We start from the raw sequence: 22,166 nt of genomic DNA on the forward strand, positions 1-22,166 counted from the left end.
CTCTATTTTAGGATTAAATAAAAGCCTTCTCGATTTAGAAGATGTCTGTCATAATGTGTGCTGCTGAATTATAAAAGCAGCTTGCAGACAGTTTCTTTGTGGGAGCCTGAGATCTGCTAGTTTTAGGCTGTATTCGTTAGTAGTTTTAGGCTGAAGAAATTCCTGGGACATTTTATATAGCTGTTAGGTTTTATATGTGAGTATCAATGGTAACTTTTTCTTTATTTCTAGAAAGGCTAAGTGTAGAGGTGCTAAAAATAACTGGCACTGAAAATCTGCATTGGTCACATCACTGAGTAAAGCAGTGTCTACTGAGAGAGTATTATAGATTGCAGAGATCAGCTGTCAAGTACTTTATAGGATGAACCTAATACTTAATTTGTAACAAATGAAAATGTTTGATCTGTCTCTAACATCTTCAGTTTTCTCCACTTTTTTTTTGTTACTATAGAAAGAAGAACTTAACATATTAACAGACATGATATTACAAGCCAGAAAGTTGAATGCCCTTACTTACTGTGTCATCATCCAGCTCTCTGGCTGTGCTGAAATTCATGTCTGTTGTACGCACAAAGGCACCAAAACAAAGTACTGAAAAAAAAAGAAAAACAATTCCTATTTTCTGCAGGTTCTTGATCCGTACCAAGATCAGGATGAAGAAAGTGCTGTTGTTGTGATGGAAGAATCAGACAAAAAGTTCAAGTCTGCTCACGACACGGTAATTGATGGGCCATTGCCTGTGCCAAATACTTTTCAGACCTTCGCCACTTAAAAATAATGTTTCTGCTGATCTGTTGTAATAGATGTAACTGCGTTTCTCTGTCTTGAATGAAATAGCTGTTGTTCTATTAAGATTTATTTTAAATGTGCAACACAGAAATGGTTTACTGGAAGTACATGTTTATTAGTCTCTAGGGCTTGAAGGAAAATGCTGTTGTAGGTATGGCTGTTTGAATAGGTGAGACTTCCTGAGAACAAATGAGATCCTGAGATTAGCATAGGCCTCTCGTTGGCAGGCACAGGTTGAATCATTGCTGCGATGCACAGTAACCCGAATTCAAGGTTTTGGAAGACCTGGTATCTCTGTTGTTATCTGAGGTGTCCTTACCTGAATCTGAGGGCTGTGGGCAAGATAACGGGGTGAGGGGAGGCTTGAGTATTTATTTCTGAACAGTTACACACCTGGGAATTGAGTAGGGCTTGAAGAATGGACGGGTCAGGAGATGAACTTTTCTTCCTCAGGATGATGAAGAAAGTGAGGACTCCTCAGATGAAGATGACACTGAGGAAGAGAATGACAGCGGAGATGAGGAAAAGAATGAAGAAGTCGATGAAGATTTTCGCAGTCAGCTGATGAATGTTCTCAAAGCACAGAATGTAGTGGTATGTTTTGGGTGTCTACCTTGATACAGATACCGGGAGGTTTGGGGTGGTGAAAGGTTATTGAACACCTGCATCTTATCTGAGCTTATGCGGTGACAAGCCTGGCAGTCATCTTTGTATGGCATTTGATGCAGGAGGTCAGGATCTTCAAAGAAAGCTCTGCCAATAAGTCACTTTTTCTTTTATTTATTGTTAGTGTGTCTTGAGTGCTATTGCTTGCCTAGTCTAGCCTGATAACTTGTTTTCCTGCCTGCAATAAAGAAGACTGATGTGAACTAAAGCGCTGAGATATTGCTGTGTGGTGTCTGTGTTGGCTAGCCTGTGTGGAGGAGCGTGATCCCTGTGGGCCACTCTGGAGCCTTCTTGTAGCAGTGCTGGAGTGTGGCTTAATGATTCCTATAAAGTTTATGAACACAGCAACATAGTAACCTCTTTATTGAAGGAAAAACAGCGCAGAGGGAGTTAGCGTCCAAACCCCAGGCCTATTTCCTCTCCCAGTCCTCTAGCTCTAAGTGTTGGTACGGTGTGGCCAGGATTACCTAACAGGAAATATGAGCTACGTTTCTCATTGGCCTGAGCATCTGTTTTCCTTCCCCATATTGCTGTTCTGGGTCCAGAGGTAGCTACATCCCTACTGTGAATTTGCCCTGAAGTGGCCATGGTTCTCCTCTCCCTGCAGAGTCAGGGCAGTCCCAGCCAGGTGAGGGGTGGGAGCTGTTTTTGAAGAACATGAAATGACATGTAGCTTTTGCATTCTGAAAAACAAAAGGGAGAAGATGAGAGTGACGAAGATCTGGATGATGAGGCTATGATGGCCCTTGACAAGAACATCTCGGCCCTCTTTGCGGAGCAGCAGAAACGGATCCAGGCGAAGAAGGATGAGAGAGACAGGATTCGGAAAGAGAAGATCCTGCGGAGGGATTTCAAGATTAAGGTATGAGATCTGTGTCTGGTGCAAAGACCTTTGGTGAACTAGCATGCTGGTTATAGCCTACTGCAAGCCGCGAGCTACTTAACATTAGTTATGATGTGCCTTAGTGTGAATAAACACACAAAATCTCTCCTGTAACCTTGCAGCCTAAGCTTTTCTTGTCTTGTTAGGCTCATTAACTCCGGAGGGTTGTGGTTAACAACCCCTGGTTATTTGTGTCTGTAATACTGACCTGAGGCCACCTGGTGTCAGCATGGGCTGTCCAGGGTGTTTGGGCATCCAGGGACAGCTGCAGCTGCTCACGTATCGAAATGTCTGGTGTCAGGGTAGCTAGGAGGAAGGCTGATTAGTGTAGTGACCATTGGCTTCACTGCAGTTTTGTTTCGATGCTGGGCAGTAAGAGGACGATTTTATGGTAACGCGGTGTCTGCAGGTCAAAGGGGACTTGTGGGGGTAAGAGCTATCCGTCAGTGGAGCTAACAGGGATCTGTGCCAAGTTGCAGTGGCTGCAGGTCTGGCTGGGTGTCAGTGACACTCGTAACTGCTTTTTTAAACGATGTCACTGCAAAAAATAGGCTGAAGTCAACCAGCAGCTTTTAATCTTCAGTTTCAAACTTTTAATCTCTATGGTCTCATGCTGTGGCATTACAAGTGGTAGCAGAAGGTACACTGATCTCAGCTGCAAGTACAGTTTTCTTCAGACCCCTTCCATGTATCCCACTCCAGTCTGAAGGAGCTGCGCTGGGTAGATCGGTTGTGTTTCCCTGCCTGCATTAGTTCTCAGCTCAGTAACTTTATGTTTGCAGGTGCTGGATCTGATTGAAGTGTTCCTGAGTAAGCAACCAGAGAACCCCCTGGTGTTTGACGTCATTGAGCCTCTGCTTCAGGTGATTGAACAGTGCATGAGCTCGGACTCGGACAAGCAGGAGATTGATTTCCTCCAGAAAACAGCTCATATCTTCACGTAAGTGTCCGTAATCCTCCAGCTAATTGGTGAGGGCTTTTGATAGACACCAGTAGTGTTGACTGAATCCTAGAAATTAGTCTTTTTAACACTGGAGACAAGTGCTATGCTTATAGGTGATGGAAAATTAGATTACTGAACATCCACACATGTACACAGTGCTTAGCTATAACCTGCAGGAAAACAATCAGGATCTGGGTTTTCTAGTGTAAGGGACTTCAAGAGTCAAGTGTCAGACCTACAGAACAAACAGTTGGTACTGGAGGTACAGTACCACGTTGCTGAATACCTCCACAGGCCTCTGACCTTTGAGTCAGACTGTGTGACAACTCCCTACACTTGCAGAGTTCCTGCTGTGGCCGGAACAAAACTCCCAACAAATTATTATTAAGACAGGCAAAGTGCAAATTGTCACTGCTCATTACCACAAACGAGGCAGGATGCAAGCTAGACGGAGGCATAATGCACGGGGTATGTTGTGGCCTCTGTACACCGCTCCCTGACATCCTCAGCATTGCTCTAAGGTGCTTTCAGTGCTGCTTTCTACCCACTGTTGAGGAGCAGTTCTGCAGTAGCAGAGTTTGAAGCAGCCAGTTTCACTTTGTGGGAGCTTTGGAGGAGAGTTGACTTTGCCACCTGAGTAAGTTGCTTGAAGGTGAAGAGCAGTTCTTGCCTCAGCAAAGACAGCTTCTTTTGCTGCCCAGAGCTAGCACCATGTTTGTGTATGTGTTTCCCTAAGCCCAGCGATAAGGGTTCATAGTCGTCTGTTCTCCAGAGCTCTTTCTGTAGGTAATGGCTTTGAGTTTGTTCTTAATGCTCTTTCAGGAACTCATTGTGCCGAGCTAAGCAGTACTGCAAGAGAGTGGAAGCCCTGCAAGATGATTTGCACGCCTTTGTGGAGAGACTTGTGAAAAAAGCCCTCAAGCACACTGATTCCTCAGTGGCTCTCTATTATTTCAGGTAAACGTTAAGAAGGAGCTTCTCTAGTCAGTGCTGCGGGCAGCGTTGTGACTGTGGCTGGTCTGTAAGCAGGCATAACGTTGCTGGTTAAAACAGTTCATAGAAGTGAGAGACTCCATGAAAGCTGGCTGCCTGTGTGTTTAAATGAGGACTAGTCAGTCACCCTGACGGTGTGAAGCATTTTGAAACAGAGATGTCCATTTTTTGGTGATGATCTTCTAGAGGCTCTGTGATACAGCAGTTGTCTTTACAGCTTTGCTAATAGTGATGGGAAGTGCTCCCTGGAGGCTTCATCAGGGAGTAATGAATTGTGTGTGATTCAGTGCAGGGATGAGTGTAATTTATGGTCCGTCTGCAATGATCATTCTGTAAATCCTGGGGTTTCCTGTCTTCATGGTGGCTCAGTGAAGACAGCAGTGACAGTGGCTCTTGTCTGTACAAGTGTTCATTCCTTTGCCACTGCCTACAGGTGAATTAGGATAAGCCACACGTGTATCTACTAGGAAACGTGAGTAACCTTGCTGTTCCCTGACACAAACAGAAGTGTCGTTTACCAGTAGGCTCTCTTGTGGCTTGCAGGCAGATTCAGGGAGACTTTCAGACTCCGTCTGGGATTTCTCAACACAACTGTTTATGTAGTGGGTACCACGCTGCATGGTCATCCCAGTGCCGTTGGGCAGTGCTGGCCCTGCAGCACCCCTAGCCCGTTGTCGCGCAGGCCCCATGGCAATTCCTGGCATTGCAGGGCTGGCTGCGTGTGCCACTCGGCTCCCTGACACCTTCGGGCAGTGCCAGCGGAGCTGCTGTGTGCATGCACAGTTAAGGCAACACTTCTCAAAAGTAGCAGGCTGTCTGCATGCTCTCTCAGGTGATTTGCCTGAGTTCTGCAGGCACGCAGCAGCCTGGGCTGGGAGGGCTGCACTGCAGCGCTGGCTGGGCTCTGCAGGCTCTCAAATCCTGGGCAAATGCAGGAATTCTAAAGCTGTGCTAGTCAAAACTGGTAGTAAGAGCTTCAGGAAATGAGGCTGGTAGTGAAGATGTCTGTGACTGCAGTGACAGCCAGCGAAAGGATGCAGCCTCCTGAGATTTGTCTTTAAATCTGGTAAGAGTGGGTTAGGTTGCAAAAAGGGACCCTCTCGGGCTCTTTAACCTCTCTTGGTAGGGAACAGGCTGCCCGCCTCGCCTGGCCTCTGCCTCAGGTGGATTTGCAGTGGCACTGTGGTAACTGCTCTGTTCTCCCCCTTTTCATTTCTTCTTAGTGCCTCCTTGTACCTGCTCAAAGTGTTGAAAGGCAATGTGTCTGACAAGTCTCCAGCTCCTGTCTCTGTGCCAAAGAAGCAGAAGAACACCATCCCACAGGCTTGTCAGGTAAGACAGCAGGCTGCTGTCAAGGCAGTGTTTTTGCCAGTGAACTTGCATTACCCTGTTCTGAGTGGGCATTGCTTATCCCGTCTCCCTGTTTCCGCTGTCTGCAGATAGCTGTCTCCACAATTTCTTTTCCGTGCCATAAACTGTCACGTTCCCCTTCCCTTCTGCCTCACCCTCCTGCCTTTGCAGTGCCTGCTTGCCCACAGCCAGCAGGGGCTGCTGGTACACAGCGGATCCAGGTTAATTTGTCCTCACGTGTATTTACGTTGCCCTCCTGGCTTATTTGCTGGTCTTTCCATTAAGCTCTTTGCAGTCTGTGTGTTTTCTGGGAGGGTGCTGAGGAGCAGGGGTACACGGGGCAGTGATGGATGAGGGTGAATTCCTCTCTCTCGGAGATTTGGACTGAGTAATCTCAGACTGAAGAGAGAGAGAAGCAGCCCTGATTTCAGTGGTAGGTGTTTGCAGGGAGGGTCTTCATCTGGTTTTGCTTTGTAGGCGTATCATCTGGGGAGCCTTGCTATGCTTCCCTCTCACCTGCTGTCTCTGCTGAATTTCACAGCTCTCTGAATTTGGTGCCCCTGTGTGTTGGGCAGCTCGGTGCAGTCTCCTCCACTAGAAACCAGGGAGCAGGGTTTCTCCAGCTAGCCTGTGCTTGCCTCTGAACCTCTTAAACTATGTGCAGGGCTTAGTGCCTTAATCCCGCTGACATTTCAGGGGGGAGCAAAATAAACAGGGCTTCCTCATGACCGGGGAGGGCCTGGAAATTACAAACACTGAGATATTATTAGCAGCTGAAAAGATAGTGAGTGTTTCTAAGGCTTAGCGAGAGACCAAGAGTGCTAATCCAAGCAGCTCTTGTTCTGTGCTGGGCCTTCCTGGAAAGAAAAACAAAGGAGGAGATGTTTGGAGAACATAAACACCCCACTTGTTGGGTGAGACGTGCTGCATCCTTGTGCAGCCTCAGAGCAAAGGCTGTTATTGTGGGAACGGGGCTGTGGTCCGAGACCACAGGCAGCAGCTGAAGGGAGTTGGTGGGTTTAGGGAAGTGACACAGTTCAGTTTGGGTGCTGCTGCTGGTGCTGTGTTGAGTCTTAAAAGGTTTTGTATAGGGAACCAGAGACAAGTGAGGTATGTTTCCAGTGAGCAGTTCTTTGTGAGTATGTTCTGGAGCTTTTCAGTAAGCCTCAAGGTGAACGTAGAACAGACCCTACGATGCAGTGGCCAAATTTATGGAAAAGCCTGTTACTACACAGGATTTTTTTGTAGCAAACATTTGCGTAGGAAGGGATCAATTTTTTTCCTCTACAGGTGGGTACATCAAGGAAGTGCTAAGCATAGACACTGAAGACCCTCACATCTTCAGTCTAGCTTGTGCTCGGTTGCACTAGCAGTAGGAGTTTGATCTGAGAACAGGGCACAGCAGTAACACAGCTTTAGTTTGCTGTATGGCTGTGGAAAAATTCCTTGGGCAGAGGCTTGCAAAATACCCATCTGCTATTGTGAATATCCCAGCTTTGATCACCTGGGCCTTAATTCTTCCTTCTATTCTAGAGAGCTGTGTTTCCCTGGCAAGATGAGAGCAGTCAGGAAGGTCAGGATGTGGTGCTGCACTCTTTGTTCAACCCCACGCTCTTAGTTTAGATCCATATGGCCTCTGCAGGTCTCAGTTGTGTGTTTGGGTTTCTTGTTCCCCACCAGAGGGGGATATTAGAGCATTTACATGTTTCTGGGATTGCTGGGTCCCTGATCAGCACTAGGGCTCGTCTGCAGCGCTTCACTGACATGGTCATACTGCTATGGGAACTTAGGAGAGCACATTTGGGACCTGCTTTGTTGTTTTGTCTTGGTTGTATGTGCTAGCTCGTGTGCCTGTATTGTATAAACTACCCAAGAATATCTAGCTACTGGAAAAATATGTGTCACTGGTAGAAATAAATTGCTTCATTTAGCAATGATTTATTCTTGTGTTTTAGGGGAAATTTTTTTCTTTTGCTTTTTCCCCGTAGGTTTTGAGCACTGGCTGCTTGGATGTGGAGAGAGTGACTGCAATATACCAGCAGGCACTGACGCAATTCCTGACTAAACGCAACAGCGCCCTTACGAGCTCCATGTTTCTCGATCTCTTCACCCGCTTCCCAGTAAGTGTTGCTGTCTGTCTCCTGGTGGCTCCAAACACAGCTGTAAGCCTGGCGAAAGCAGGGAGAGAAACTTAGCCATTTTTTGTGGGCTTTTAAAACTGCTGCAGGGTTTCCTCAGATTTTTACCTTCTTAAACTCTTAGTACTGCGTGTTTTGATAGCAGTGCTGCAAAAGGCATGGATCTCATTTGTGGTTTGGATTGGGATACAGCACGGAGAATGTAGGTGGATAGAAGGCTGCGCTTTAAAGGATGCCCCCAAAAGCTCTAATTCTCTACCAGTATTTGGCACAACATGGATGGGCAATGCTTGCACAAATGCAGAACTTCTGTTCAACTTTGCTTTGACTGCATGCTCCGCTTCTCATTTTTTTTCCAAGAAGGCTGTAGGATGTAGCGTCTAATTGGAGTCTAGTCTGCAAACTGGATCTTCAGGCAGTGTCAGTATCCACGATCTTTGAGGCATCTCCTGCAGACTTCACCCATGCTTAGAGCTGCTCTCCACTATAAGGACAGCCAGTTTTTAAGAGACAGCCCTTGGGTCTGAATGCCATATGGTTCTTCAACAATTTTTAGGTCAGAGGGAAAGGTAGAGACAGCAGCCAGAAACCCTTCCTCAAGGATCTTCAACCTTTTAGAACGGAAGTCTGCAGGGAGGGTTGGAGGAGACACAAGTTTGTGTAGTAGGGGAAGATGCTCCATACTTCCAGATGAGGAGGGAAGCCATTCAGGAGAAAGTTCTTTTGCATACCATGTTTCTTAGGACACCATCCCATGACACTACCTATGTGAGCTAGTGAAATGAGGGGAAGAGGAGAGTTACGCGCTGTGCACTTGGAGAGCAAGCTTAAAAACATCTGCAGGTTTCTTCTAGAGCCTGTGGATTCCAAATGACTGTTCCTTGCAGAAATGCCTTTTAAGTCTTTAAGCTCATCCCTCTTATAAAACAAAAGTACTGATTTATGTAGATACTGGCCTTTCTAAAGCTGGGTTTTACCCACTTGCTAGAGCTATCTGTTCCTTTAGTAGTCTTCTTACCCCCAAAAAGAAGCCATTTTAGGTGGTGTGGTTAAAATAACCGTCTACACAAGACATCAGTGAACTTTGCAGCAAATTGTTACCCATGTTTTGTTAGGGCCAGACCTTTCAGTGCCTGATAGACAGCATGGGAGGTCTGCCAGTTAGGTATTTGCAATCCGCATGCTTTCTCATTTCTTGTGTCTGGATTCTTTCTCCCCATAAAGTTAAAAGGATTTTGTATAGAAGCCTAGAAATTGTTGGATTATGCCAGAAAAGAGATTCAGCAAGCTTTGCTGACTTTAACCCCTACTCAGGAAATGTTGTTTTGATCAAGAACTGTTGCAGGGTGCAACTTCAAGATAACCTGTCTCTAGAGAGGCTTTCCTCCTGGGAGTTACTTCTGGCCCCTTTAGCACACGGGATCAGACCTTTCCCCAAGCTCTGATATTCTAACTCAGCATGTTCTCCTCTGCCTCTGGGACTGTTCCTGTGCATGAAGTGAACTGCCTACATGAAGTGTCAGGCAGATACAGGCTTAAATCAAGAAGCGGCAGAACACAGGAGGTGAAATCTTTGCCTGATTTTTCCAAGCTCCGAGTTTTGCTGCCGATTTTGTTGTGACCAAGATTTCACCCAGGCTGGTGTGAGCGAAGCTGCTAATTTTCAAATAAGCTGTTGCTGATCTCTGGGCACTTTTCTTGCAGCGTTTTCTTCTTGCTCAAAAAGCTGTGTAAAATACAGACCATTTTGCTTGAAAAACAAACCTTTCTGTCAGCAAACCACTAATAAGAGGCTGGGTCTTTCTTTGTTACAGATCATGTGTAAGCCATTAGTAGACACTCTCGTCAAGTCTATCACAGCGGGAGCCAGGCAACATCAGCAGGTAAGAAAGCAAGCAAGCAAACAAAGCTGTATTAAACAGTCAATCAGGGAAGTCGCTTAATCATGGCAGTTCAGATGATGCTTAATATGCTTATTGCTGCCTTTAGGGCTGCCCAATTTTGAGAATTTCGCTTCCTGGGGGGAGAGCTTTTGCAAATACCGCCTTGCTACTTGAGGTGTGTGACTAGAGTTGTGGAAACAGCTTATGTATTCACAGTCACGGAGGTTCTTTGGTAGCATCTCCTTTAAAAACTGCCTGCAGCTTCCAAGGCTGAAGCCTGATTGCTGTAATGTTGCCTTCAGTCACTTATTCCTTGATTACCTCCTTGTTGGTAAGATGCTCCTCTGTATTAATGCAGCGTGTTGTAATCCTTGCCTCCTAACGCTAGCTCCAAGTTAGCTTCTTGAATCTTGCTCTTCGCCTTGCCAGCTGTCCCGCATTTTCTAGGCCACGTGCTGCTGTGTCTGGTTTGAAACCACCTGTGCTATAGATCTGATTTTTGATGGTTGACTGCATGTGCCTGACTAACACGAAATTAGCGGAGCCTTATCAATAAAACGTTGCAGGGTGACTGCACAGCTCACTGTTGCATGACCAGGGAATGATTCCTCTCTGGATTTTCGCTGCGGCGTGCGCTGCAGTGGGGGTGTCTCCCACGCGGTTAATAACCAAAACCCTTTTAGGCCAGTAGCATTGTGTCTCAAACTTTCCCACCCCCTAGCTGTAATGTGCATTTGTCCCCTGCAGAAGTGCACCCTAGATCGACCTTTCTGTTTCATAAATAGCTGTTTTATTGTTTCTGATCACTGGAAGGAAAGCAGAGGGATCTAGGTATGTGTTTCCTTTAGGGCTGCTTTACATTGCCAATGAAAATTGCATTTCAGGCTCTTTTACCTAATAGGAATGGCTCTGATTTAAACAAAACAACAACACAAAAAAAAAAAAAGAGAGAAAATTAAGTTATGAGTAATCTCAGTGGGTAGGAATAAGGATGTGTTACACAAATGACAAACAAATTAATTATAAGGTACATACTTGATCCTATCCTCAAGAGACCAGAACAACATCCCAAGCAGACAACTTCTTTTACGTGGGTATCTTCACTTCCCTACGGGGAACAGCATTGTCCTTTTTTCAGGGCTTCCGCAGTTACCTGCACAAGCTTTGTTTCCAGAGCCAGTTTATCTGTGGGTGGGAGGGGAAGGGGAGGACGTGCAGTGTGCTGTGTGTGGGAGTGTGGATGGAGGACGTGGATGTGCTGCTGTTTAAACAAAGGCAACGTGGAGAGTAAGCTATGCAAAGCTTTTGGAGGTGCAGCTTTACTTTTTTGCAAACCATTTCCTTTTCAGGAATTCTGGCTTCCCCCCATCAAATGTCCAATTTGTCAGGTTTTCAGATAAAATATTTCCACTGATTCTTAATGCACGTTTTCAGTTCTCGGTGCTTTGGTGTGGTGTCCGATGGGGACGAAGCTACATGAGTGTGCATGGCAAGGTGATGCCAGGAGCAAAGCAGGGGCATAACTGCCCTGGAGCCTCCACAGCCTCTGGGGGAGTGAGCCTGAGGGGCTCAGCTACCGAAAGGGCTGTCCCATCTCAGGGTCTTAAAGACACCAAAGGTCTCCTGACAGCTTGACTTTGACAAGCCCCAGTGCTCCAAAGGTAAGGGGGGTAGTTTTCCATCTTCAGCCTCTGAATATTGACCTCTGAGCATTAAACTAACTCAGTGCCAGAGGTATGAGGCATAATTCCCTTTCTAACACTCCTGTTATTAGTGCTGATCGTTCTGGCTGTGCTTGCTGTATCTGTATGAACAGCTAATCCCACTGTGAGTTTGACTTCTTAGCTCTGCAAATCCCTTTGGCAGGAAGTCCTCAGGGCTGTGCCGGGTTGGGACTTGTGCTCTGCATGGGGAGGTGGAGGTAAAGAACCCTGCTTCATTATGAAGGTGGGTTGGTAATGAACCCTGCTTCATTATGAAGGTGGGTTGGTAACGAACCCTGAGGCTCTGGCCCAGCAGGGCTGCTGCCCACACTCGCCTGGCCTGGGGGAGGCCCTTCCCAAGTGGGTAGGAGAAGCTTTCAGGTTGGGTTTGTAGGTAGCTTTGAGCAAAAGCAAAACTGGTTCGTGGGGAGGATGTGAGGGAGGGCGTCCCTTCCTCTCACTCTGAAAAATGGGGAGTCTGGGAGAGCAGCGTGGGGACGGCGGGGCTCTTCTGTCTCTCCCCTCAGCCACATTGGTCCCTGTGTTTCTTAAGCGGACCTTTAAAGGTCCTGTCGTGGCTGGCAGACACGTCCAGCTCTTACTTCAGGGGTCTCTGCTTTTGCTGGGGCTTGTAGTGTCAAGTAAAACGTGATCCCTGAGTGGTGGTCCTGGCCTGGTAGAGGTGATTTGCTCAGCAAGCTGTACAGTGTAAGGCAAGGCCTGGACCGCCAGGCTCTTGTCTAGAAACAGCAAATCCAACCTGTAGGTGAAACGTTGTTCCTGTGCACTCCGTTGCGGGCTGCTGTGGCTCTGCCGAGCTCAGCTGCTGGGCAGCTGTAACAGAGAGGTTCCTCTAGGAGATGCTGGAGCCGTTCAAATGGTGCTCAGCTGGCGCTGGCCTGGGGAGGAGCAGCGTGGCCTCTGCAGCCCCAGCCAGTTGTCCTGACCCCGGGGACACCGCTGCCTGCCTGCTGCCCAGGTATTCGTGCTGTCAAATATTGGAAGATCATTGTGAAGAAGTTTTGAGTAAAAACTTACCTTTCCCCTGTATACATCTCTTTTTTCCCCCTTTTACTGTGTGAATTTTAACTTCGATCAATTCACTGGTCGTGTTCGGGGCCCAGGGTTAGTGCAGGGCCAGGAATGGCTGAGTGAAAGCTGGGATTTGCTTCGTCAATGGTTAGCATCCAGTAGCGTGAAGCTATGGCTTCCTTGAAGCGGGTACGAGAATATCAGAAAGCAGAGTTTGTCTGATCAGGACTGCTGCCTGAAACTGGTGACTTGGGCAACCGGCTCTTGGCTTTGCTGCAACCTTTCTGTGCAACCCGTCTCCCTCAGGTGCTCACCTCTAAAAACCAGAGAACGTCGAACCTTTTGCAGTAGCGTTGTGTCCGTTAGGACTGAGGTGCCTGTAGCCATCAGATGGGTGTTAAGTGCCACTCTGGGTGCTGTGTGGCTTTGGTCTGGGCGACTGCTGGAGAGACAGGTCCCTTGGAGAGATCCAAAGGCAGGTGTATCAAATGCAAAGCATAGCAGGGAAGAAACAAAGCTTTAAAAGAAATATTTTAGATTGTGTGACTTACATCATCATCATCTTTTTTCTTTTGCCGCTGTTGCTACATGCCTCAAGTGGCAATAAGGTTTTTCACCTCCACAGCAAAGTAATTTGTAAGATGAAACAGAGCACTTGGAGGGGTGAGAGCTCTTAGGGCAGTTTTAAACCTGGCTCTCGGTGGCTGGGTAAGCAGACTGCTCCAGCAGTGAGCTCAGCCTGTGTAACGAGTTTTAAACTGGAACGGTGAATTTTGAGACTGAGCTTGAAACTGCAGCTTGTACGTGTAGCCACGGTGTGATCCTGTGGGGTTACTCCTGGGGCGGGGATGCCTGCAGGAGACACTCGTATAGCAAATGCCCTGGAAAAGAAAAGAGCTGGAGAGATCGGGGTCATTTGTGGGTGGGAGAAGGAAGGGCAGTGGGTGCTTCACCTGGGAAGGAGGATTTCGTCCCACCCTGAATTCACTTGCTTGCTGTTTAAACCCATACATCAGAAAGACACAAGATGGAAATGTGTGACAGCGGATCTGCAAAATCTCCTTGTTTCAGGCAGTTCATGCATCTGGGCCAGGCCTCACCTTTTGCCAGACCACACTGACTGCAGGACACGATGGGTCGTATTCTGCCAGCTCAGTGCACGGACTCTGGCAGCTGGTGCTGTGAACGCTCAGTGTTACGGGTTTCCTGGCTTATTTATCCAGAATTCTGCATGTCTTTAAGTGCGGAGCTGAAGAAGAAAGACTGCTGTCCCAAAGGTGCCTGTGTGCAAGCTAAAATGCTTCAGGCTTCAGAAAAATGAACACACTGATGTTTGGATGTCTTTCATTTACTTAACTGAGAGATCTTGTGAGTTTTGCTGTGTTTCTTTTTTTCTTTTAACACTACAGTAGCAGCCAGGATCTTTTTCCTGAAGTTGTGTCGATGTTTGTTTTCCCATGGTTAAGTGAAACCACCATATAACTTAAAAAGCTGCATTGTCTTTGTAGAATAAGGCTGCACATCCGTGGTGTGTTGGCGGACTGTTGTCTACTGTAGAAAAAAGTGAATAGAAATTGTATGAAATCACCAGATTGTAAGCAGTTACTGTGAAGCTTTTCAAGAGGACCCTTAGTGTATGAAAAGAAGCTTCAAGTTAAAGTCATGAGGAGAGAAGGTGATAACATTTTTGGATAGTCTGGTCCAGCTTGTTGGATGCAGTTCTACGGACAGAGGTCATGAAAATCAGTCGCACTAATTCTGTACAACCTTATACGTGAGTAGCAGAAATGCCTTAAGTGGCAGGACAATGATACCGGTGTACACATCACAGTCTTCTTGTACATGTAAGAAGGTTGATAGCTCTCTCTTACTCAGGTGTAAGCATCATCTGGTTAAAGTGTAGCTCACGTTTCTAGAATCCCTGACCTGTGTGCATATCTGCATATGCACATGCCCTCTATGTAACTTAGACACGAATGACAGCTGAGGATGTATTCTACATGATTAGACTAGGGTGGGAAAATGACAAGTCATCAGAAGTTGAGCTCATGTTACATACCTTTGAGTTGACCTGGTGCTAATAATTTCACCGAGCTTCTGGCACAGGTGATCTGTTGGCAGTGCAGGGCATTACAATTAGCCAAGCAAAACACGTGTGGTGCTACCAGGTGGGGGAGGCTTGTGCTGCTTTGTTGACTAAGGATGCTGCTGTCAGTCTGATGTCTTCCACAAGCACTAAACATTTCTCTCCAATTCTGTTTGGGAAAAAAATGCGTGTGATCTTATTCTTACTTCCTCCTTTCTTAATTTCTTTTTTTTTTCTCTTATTACTGCAATTGTTTCCAGAAGACCTTGACCTTCAGATTACTTCCTTGTGCCTTGTTTCAGTGGGCGCAGTGTTGCTCTTTCAACATGCACAAAAGGCTTGGTTTTTTGGCTTGTGCTGATGGAGCGTGAACCAGAAATTGAGAAGTGTTTATTTTAATGATTGGTGCATGACTCAGCTGCATACCAGAACCCTCCTGAGCCTTAGGTGAGGAATGTCTTCCTGGTTTATTTTTAGCAGCATCAGTACGTTGAGGCGAACCACAGTAACATCCAGTTCTGTAACTGTGTGCGGTCTCGGGCTGTCCCTGTGGTGCTCTTGCAGCACCAAGCCCTTGGTGGTGCACTGTTAATTTCGGTGGGGTTCTTGTCATCAGGGGATGATGGTTTTGCTGAGAACCAAATTGTGATTTTTCCGAGTCCTAAGCTGGTGCTCTCAACACGAGGCACTGCTGCAAAATGTCATCATTAGGACTTTTGTAGAGATGTTCTAGGCTCCTTGACAGCATCTCTGTGGAGCCTTCTTGCTTTTCTGCGGTAGGTAGCTGGTGCACCAGGGGGGGTTCTCTGCGCTGTGGTTCACTGAGTACAGCACTGAGCAAGGACGTGCACAACTCCCTGCTGCTCTGCAAGCAGGTTGAAACAGAAGAGCATTTGCCTTGGGCACATGGTTGGAGATATCTCACCGGTATTTAAAGTGGTAACCTCTATAGGGAAGCCTTCTTTTAAGGGTTGACTCCTCCATTGTTGAGTTTAATTAAGTTTAATGGCTGTGCGTATCAGCTGTTGTGCAAAGGCCTTATAAGGGTAAGTGGCTCAACACAGGCCCCACCTCTTTTGGCTTCGATGTCTGGTGGAAATTTCATTTATGGTCACAACCAGTTTGGGAATTAAGACTAGTAAACGAACCATCCACTGCTACCAGGAGTAAGTTGTTGTCCCTGTCCTGGTTTCACTGGCAGACACAGACCGCTTCCAGTCTGTAACGTTTTGCTAGGGTTTAGGCAGATGAATTGGTATCTGTCCCTTGGGAAAGGCACTACAAATGTACATTTCAACACAATTACCAAGAGCCTTTGTAGTTATTTTTGCAGTGTAGTCACACATCTGTTTGAATGCATCCCTGTCATATTATTTACTTTCAAAGCTACATTGACTGAGGACGTCTCAGTAGCTGGGAGAATAGCGATGCTCTATTTGTCCATCAAGTGAGTTTCTTTTCCATGATTTGGCTACAACTCTGCAAAGCTGATGTAAGTGCGGAGCTGTCATAAAACTAATAAAAGTCATTTTACTTAGTGTGGAGATGAGAGTGGGCACTGAGACAGAGTTCAAAATGTCATCTTTTGTCATATAGATTCATTAATATTTCAAAGTGTGTTTTTATAAAGCATTCTGTGACAAGGAACCCTTTAAGATCTGTCTAATAGAGAGTGTATTTTGGGTAAGTTGCTAATTAATCTTGGTACTTTGGCAGTCTCCCCAAAGGGATCAAACATATATAGACATAATTTTACAGAACTGAAGCAATTCTGTGCCAGAGCTGCCATCACCAGAAGAGTAAAATATGATCCCGAAGTCCTGCCAAAGAGGTCTTGGCTGGTTGACAGTTATCGTTCTGAGCGGTTTATGTTCTGTGTAAATATCTAAGTTAAAAAGTAATTAAACTTTAATAAAGCAAGAACAGTAAAGGCACTGCAGAGTGTCAGAAGGCAGCACCCCTCTGTGTGTATGTGTGGGAGAGTTCCTCCCCGTGCTGTGATAAATGAATAGATCGCCACGTTCATGCACCGTGCCTCGCCTGCATCCTCGCAGATAGTTTCCAGCAGGTGGTATTAGGAAGGACTTGTTATGGAATATTTTGCTTTAGCTGTTATTAATAATGAAGCAAAAGAAACCTCCCCAGATGAGCACCAGCACCAGTTCAGCTCTACCCCTCTCCATCAGAAGGGAGAGGTGGACTGCTGGTGCCACTACCAGCCCTTCAAAGCATCCTCCGTCGCCTCGCAGAGGTAGGACGTGTTGTGCCTGTGTCCTTCGCAGAGGTGTCACTAGGGGGAGGACTCGTCCCAGGGTCGCATCGAGGTGAGCAGAGCTTCAGGAGGGTGAATTACCTGCAGGCAGTGCTGGTTTCTTTATGCCTCACATTGTTAAAGCAGCTGTTGTCTTCCTCTGTCCACTATATGCCCTTTCTTTAATGACCCTTCTTACAAGAGAAGCCATTTGCAGCTGGAAAATGTATGTCAAACTGACATGCTTTGGCTCCAGCGAGCGTCCTGCTCCTGTTCCTGTTTTTGTTTTCTGTAAGGAGATGGTCAAGGAGATCCTGTGTGCTGCAAGGTAAAGCTGAACCAGGGGTGGTCTCTTGCACATTTCTGAGCTATGTGATCCCGAGCCAGCACAGCCCTGTGACATGCTGTAACTCTAGGTATGTAAACTGGCCCTCTGAAGCTGAAGGGGGAACAGTTGAATGCTTAAGTGCTTTGCTGGGTCAGGGCCAGTGCTCTACATTTTTGTACCAAGATTTTTAATTCCTAGACCTTTCAGATGGTTGTGGACGTGGATTATTGTAGCTCAGCTTTCATTTTTGAGAGTCTCTTGCATTGGTAGAGCTCAAAAAGAAACTGTTTTATTTCAGAGGATCGGAGGATGTTGACAGCATCTATAAATAGTCTCTGATGTTCTTTGGAAAGGTGTTTGATGTGATAGTAAAATGTGGCCTTCTCCAGTGATTGCTTTAAGCCATGTTTCTCTCTCCCTTTCCTCTCGCTTGTATGAGATGGTTGAAAATTTAAAAGGAGATGTTTAAATTTTTCAGGTCCTCCTGACTGCATTTAGGCTGAGTGCTTGAAATCCCATGGCGTGGATTTCTACTTGTCCTTTTGCTGAGCGCTTTGTGTGCTCATGTTGTGTTTCATTTGGACAGGCCCCTGTCACTGAGCCTTGCAGGGTCTCTTTGGAACATCACGCATGCTGCTAACTGCTTACATTTGTTTTTTTTTTGTCTTTGTATGGGGGTTTCCGTTGTATTTCTTGGTGCATTTTAATGGCCCCTCTGTATTTTGCGAAAAAAAGGTGTCTATCAGGCAGATGTTTGCGCTACCCACATGCGCATCCATAGTGATGCCAGGCATTAACTGGTTGGCACAGGGAATCTGCCCTCGTAGCAGTCCCAGTCTTTAAATTCCACCACCCTGAGCACAGCACAAACACACAAAAACTCTTACTTGCCTCTTTATTCTGATTCTGAGAATGTAGACCGCTCATTCTGCTCGCTGCTGTTCAGCTAATTGTGCTGATGACCATATAGCAAATCCTAAGTAACAGAGGAAGCACGCTTCCAGCGTGTTGCTGGGAAGAAATAAGAAAATTAGAAGGTCACATAGGCTTTAGTTGGTACTGTAGACACAGCTGCTGGCCAGCGCTATGCCAGTTTGGGATCAATGGGTAGCATTAACAGCCCTGTGTCTTGGACGCACTTGCTTAGTTAGATACATCCCATATTGCAGTGATTTTCCATGGCAGAGTAATTTCCTAGCTTACTAAATTAAACTTGCCATCTGACACACGGGGAGTTGATAGTTTTTAAAGAGATGTGCACTGAGAGCGAACCGCCCAAGTGTGCTCTGCTCAGCCTGGCAAACGCAGCCCCTTCGGCAGCTCCATGAGCAGGTACGGGGCACGTGGAGCGGTTTGCTTGGAGGCAGGGTCATTGCTATGTATTTAATAACAACAAAAGCAGAAGGGGAAGAAACATGTGTGGTTGTGATGAGCTGGTGATGACCATCTCCATCCTATGGGCTCGAGCTGGATTCGTGTCACAAAATATTTTATAAACGTCAGGCTAGAAGTTTTGGGTAGCGTTTGGTGCTGCGTTCACAGTGGGCTGTTGGATAACGGTTTGGAAATAATAGCAAGTGCGTTGGGAGTTCTGTTGGCAGGTGGAGAAGGATGTGGGCTTCTGCAGTGCAAAATCAAATGCCAACCTGAGCAGTGTTCACTGACAAGGACGTGCTTACGAGCTCCTGTAGAAAGCGGTGGGTCCCTCTGTTGTTGTTGTCTGGGGATAGGGGAGGAATGGGATTTGTCTGCTTCTCTTTCTGCTTTCCCTTAGTCTGCATTGAAAGGTCACTTTGCAAAAGTTAAAGCATTAGAAAGGAGTAAAGATTTCCCTGCAGAAAAGAATAAGGATCTCCCTGCAGGATTGCTCAGCAGCCCCCGAGCAGAACAGGGAGTCGAACCACGCTTCTCTCCCCTGGGACAGTGTGCGGTCTGTCACATCACGATGCGTCTCTCTGTGGATTCTGCAAATTGAAAAGATAATGCTGGCAAGTGGCCGAATTGGTGAATCTACAAAGCTCAGCCCAGTACAATTTCCAACTTTTTTTTTTTTTTTGCTTAGCAATGCTGCTTATTTCAGTGTTCCAAGCTAACAATTTTACTGATGTGTACTTTTTTTTTTTACTGTTTGAAAGCTAAACTTCAGTAGTTGACATTTGAGAGACTTGGAATTCTAATTTCTCATTATTTGCCGATAGATGTTCTCAAAAGATGAAAACCTTCATCCCTGCAACGTTGAGTCTGGTCTGGTGAATCGGGGACTGCAGCTACAAGGCACACGGTGCCTAGGCAATCTGAGCTTTTTTCAAACACGTACTGCTCTTAAATCTCCTAAATTATTAAATTTGACTTTAACAAAATCTCCTTAAATAGGCTGCATTATGCAGTAGCTGCCTTTTGAATAGCCTAAAGAAAATCCTATTGCGTGTCTCTCCTGAATTGAGGAAAATTGGCTTTGTTGTGCAGAGGAGACATCTGGCTTCGGAAGAGTTGGGAGGAGCAGCCAGGTCAGGGGACTGGCAGGAGCAGTTGTGGTTTTGGTCTTACAAATGTGCGCAAGTAACTTGAGGTGTCAGTGCAGCCTCTTGGTGTTTGAGAATCCCATGTGTATGTGGGTATAATCCAAACTGACAAAATGAAAGTTTTGGGGATGGGGTATTTTTGAAGAAGAAAGTCAAGGTCGAGGGAAAGGACAGTGCCCCCAGTATTGATTCTGCAAGAGGTGTCTTGATCTTTGGCACTGTTTCTTTGAGCCTTAGCTACTGGGATGTTCTGTGAGAATCTTTGCTTTCATTTCTTTACAAAAGGGCATTTTTTTTTCTCTGGTGTTTAGAGCGAGGAGCTTGTAAAAGCAAAGTGGAAATGCTCCAAAATAAACAGGGCCATACTAAGAAAACAAGTTATTAATATCTTTTTTTTTTTTTAATTTTGATTTTAATTTTGGAGAGAAGTGTATTTGGAAGTGGAGAGGGAAAGGTGCGTATTTACAGATTTTTATTATTATTATTTATATTTTTTACTCTTTTACTTTTTTTTTTTTGATGCGGAAAGGGAGAGGCTTGGATGCATTGCCCAGGATCCACTGGTGTTCTTTCCTCTTGTGATCTCAGTACATCCTATGGTACCAATATTCCTCGCCAAAGTTATATTCCTGTAATTGGGCTTTATGGATAGAGCAAGAAAACATCACTGCTCACGTATGCTAATCTGCATTCTGCTACTGATTTATCTTGTGTTCTCATGCAGCTCACTTAATTATGGCATCTTTTTATTTTCCAAGAATTTAGGATAATAAGATATTGACTTTTTTTTGAGGGAAACATTAAGACTGATTGGCCCTTCTGATATATGGTAAGTAGCTACCCTGGGGAGAAATGAATCTGGGCGTCCACCAAAGCAGCAGACCGATCTATGGATCGGTCCGTATGGATTGCTGCCCCCCGAGGGGCTGCCAGTTGGCCTCTGGTTAAAAAAGAGCACAGGTATATAATGTCTTTCCCAGCCCTGAATGTTCACTGGCTGTATCTTTGCTGTGTGTGAATGAAACAATCAAAGCTGGTATCTGTTGCCTTCAGCCAGGCCTGGCCCACGAGCTCGGTGTGTTATATGGTATTTTCTTCGTTTTGACTGCCTGAATGTCCTCCAGACCCTTCATCTCAGGCAGAAAGCCTGCCAGTGAAGCACAGCATTTAGCAAGCAGATAGCCTCTGAAAAATTGCAGTGCCAGATCTTCTCCCCACGTGTACTGGCTCATCTTTATTGCCTTTAAAATCTGGTAACGTCTTATTTCTGTCACTAGTTCATGCTAGATCGTGGTGAATGTGGGAGGGAGCTTTTATTTTTATTTGTTCTTTTCTTCTGTCCTGACTGCCAACAGAACAGGGCTAAAACAATCACAAATGTCCCATTGCAACCCTTGTCCTGAGCAGGCTCTCAGAAATGGGTTCCTCTGGTTAGGCTTTTACTCTGCCAAGAGCATCCTCCAGAGCGCTGTTTGCAGAGGAACCAAGTGTGGAAAAAATCCCCTCCTCCTGCAGTGGACAGCACACTTGCCGGTGATTTGCAGAGTCCTTGCTTAAACAAATTAAGTAATGATGTTTTAGGGCATGAAGAAACCTGTATGTACGTGAATCCTGCACACATTCCCAGCTCTGCTTCTCCAGCGTCTTCAGTGCCAGTCCTCGGCTTTCTGCTGTTCTTACCTGTAGGGCTCAGGCTGACCTAACTGTAAGTGTAGGTGCAGCTGTATTGCATAAAGGTGGTTTCTATGGGGTGTAGCTCATCCTGTGTTTTCGGCCAGATTGAGTGGTGGTGGTTTAAAGTGCTCGTGTCTTGGAATAGCTGCTTTCATGCTGTGAAGGAGGAGGATATGCCAGCATAGCTAATGTGATAAAACTTTCTGTAGTGTAGACAAGTGCTCGGTAGCAGCAGAATGAAGTTAACAGCCCGTCTGATCGATGCGACAGCTGCTGTTCAGAGCCTTGGGAATAGTCATGGACTTGTATAGATTTCTTGACTTCTCCTTTCTGCTGCTTAAAGCGGGACATCTGAGCCGTGGGTGAAGAAGGTTGTGAAGGATAATAAAAATTGAAAAGAGGAGGTGGGGAGTCAGCAGGAGGGCTAGAGTGGTGGGATTTCTTCACAATTGGTTTTGTCTCAGTTGCTGTCTTCCAGGGAGTTTTTATTCTTTCTCAGCAAGCAAGATAGTGAAACCTCAAATCCAAAAGCAGAACTTCCAAAGCAGGGATGAAGATCTGAATGTAGCACCAACACCCTGTGCATTTGGTTTTCCCCTACGTGCATTTTGGCAAGAGATTTCCAGCACCTCTCAGTCATTGATGCTGAGCTGCTCTCCTGGAGGTGAGAGACCCAGTTCAGCTGCTGAGGAAGGGACTTACTGCTCCACCTAGCAGGTGATAAGCTGGCGATTCGCTTGCCATTTTCTGTTTCTCCGTGAGCTGGAGATAGTGACAGGAAGGCTGGCCTGCACTGGAAATTACTGGGGCTGTATGTTCCAGCTGCTGTAAGGACACACAATGCCTTGCGTTTGCAAACTACTGCTTAGCTTGTTTAGAAGTTGGCTAGAGAGAAGGATGTTGCCTGTTTCAAGGGTTAAGAAAT

General features: G+C 46.0%; 1 protein-coding gene across 1 annotated transcript in view; it reads left to right on the forward strand.

Annotated features, from left to right (window-relative positions):
- MYBBP1A (MYB binding protein 1a) overlaps positions 1 to 22,166 on the forward strand; it is a 59,723-nt gene that overhangs the window by 13,017 nt on the left and 24,540 nt on the right. Inside the window, exons 16-23 of the mRNA XM_048067905.2 lie at positions 629 to 718; positions 1,243 to 1,383; positions 2,153 to 2,317; positions 3,121 to 3,278; positions 4,104 to 4,238; positions 5,498 to 5,606; positions 7,613 to 7,744; positions 9,577 to 9,645. Coding sequence (XP_047923862.2) covers positions 629 to 718; positions 1,243 to 1,383; positions 2,153 to 2,317; positions 3,121 to 3,278; positions 4,104 to 4,238; positions 5,498 to 5,606; positions 7,613 to 7,744; positions 9,577 to 9,645 — 999 coding nt within the window. The remainder of the gene's footprint in view (positions 1 to 628; positions 719 to 1,242; positions 1,384 to 2,152; positions 2,318 to 3,120; positions 3,279 to 4,103; positions 4,239 to 5,497; positions 5,607 to 7,612; positions 7,745 to 9,576; positions 9,646 to 22,166) is intronic.

This window comes from Anser cygnoides, chromosome 18, assembly GCF_040182565.1.
Source record: "Anser cygnoides isolate HZ-2024a breed goose chromosome 18, Taihu_goose_T2T_genome, whole genome shotgun sequence".
NCBI classification, from domain to species: domain Eukaryota; kingdom Metazoa; phylum Chordata; class Aves; order Anseriformes; family Anatidae; genus Anser; species Anser cygnoides.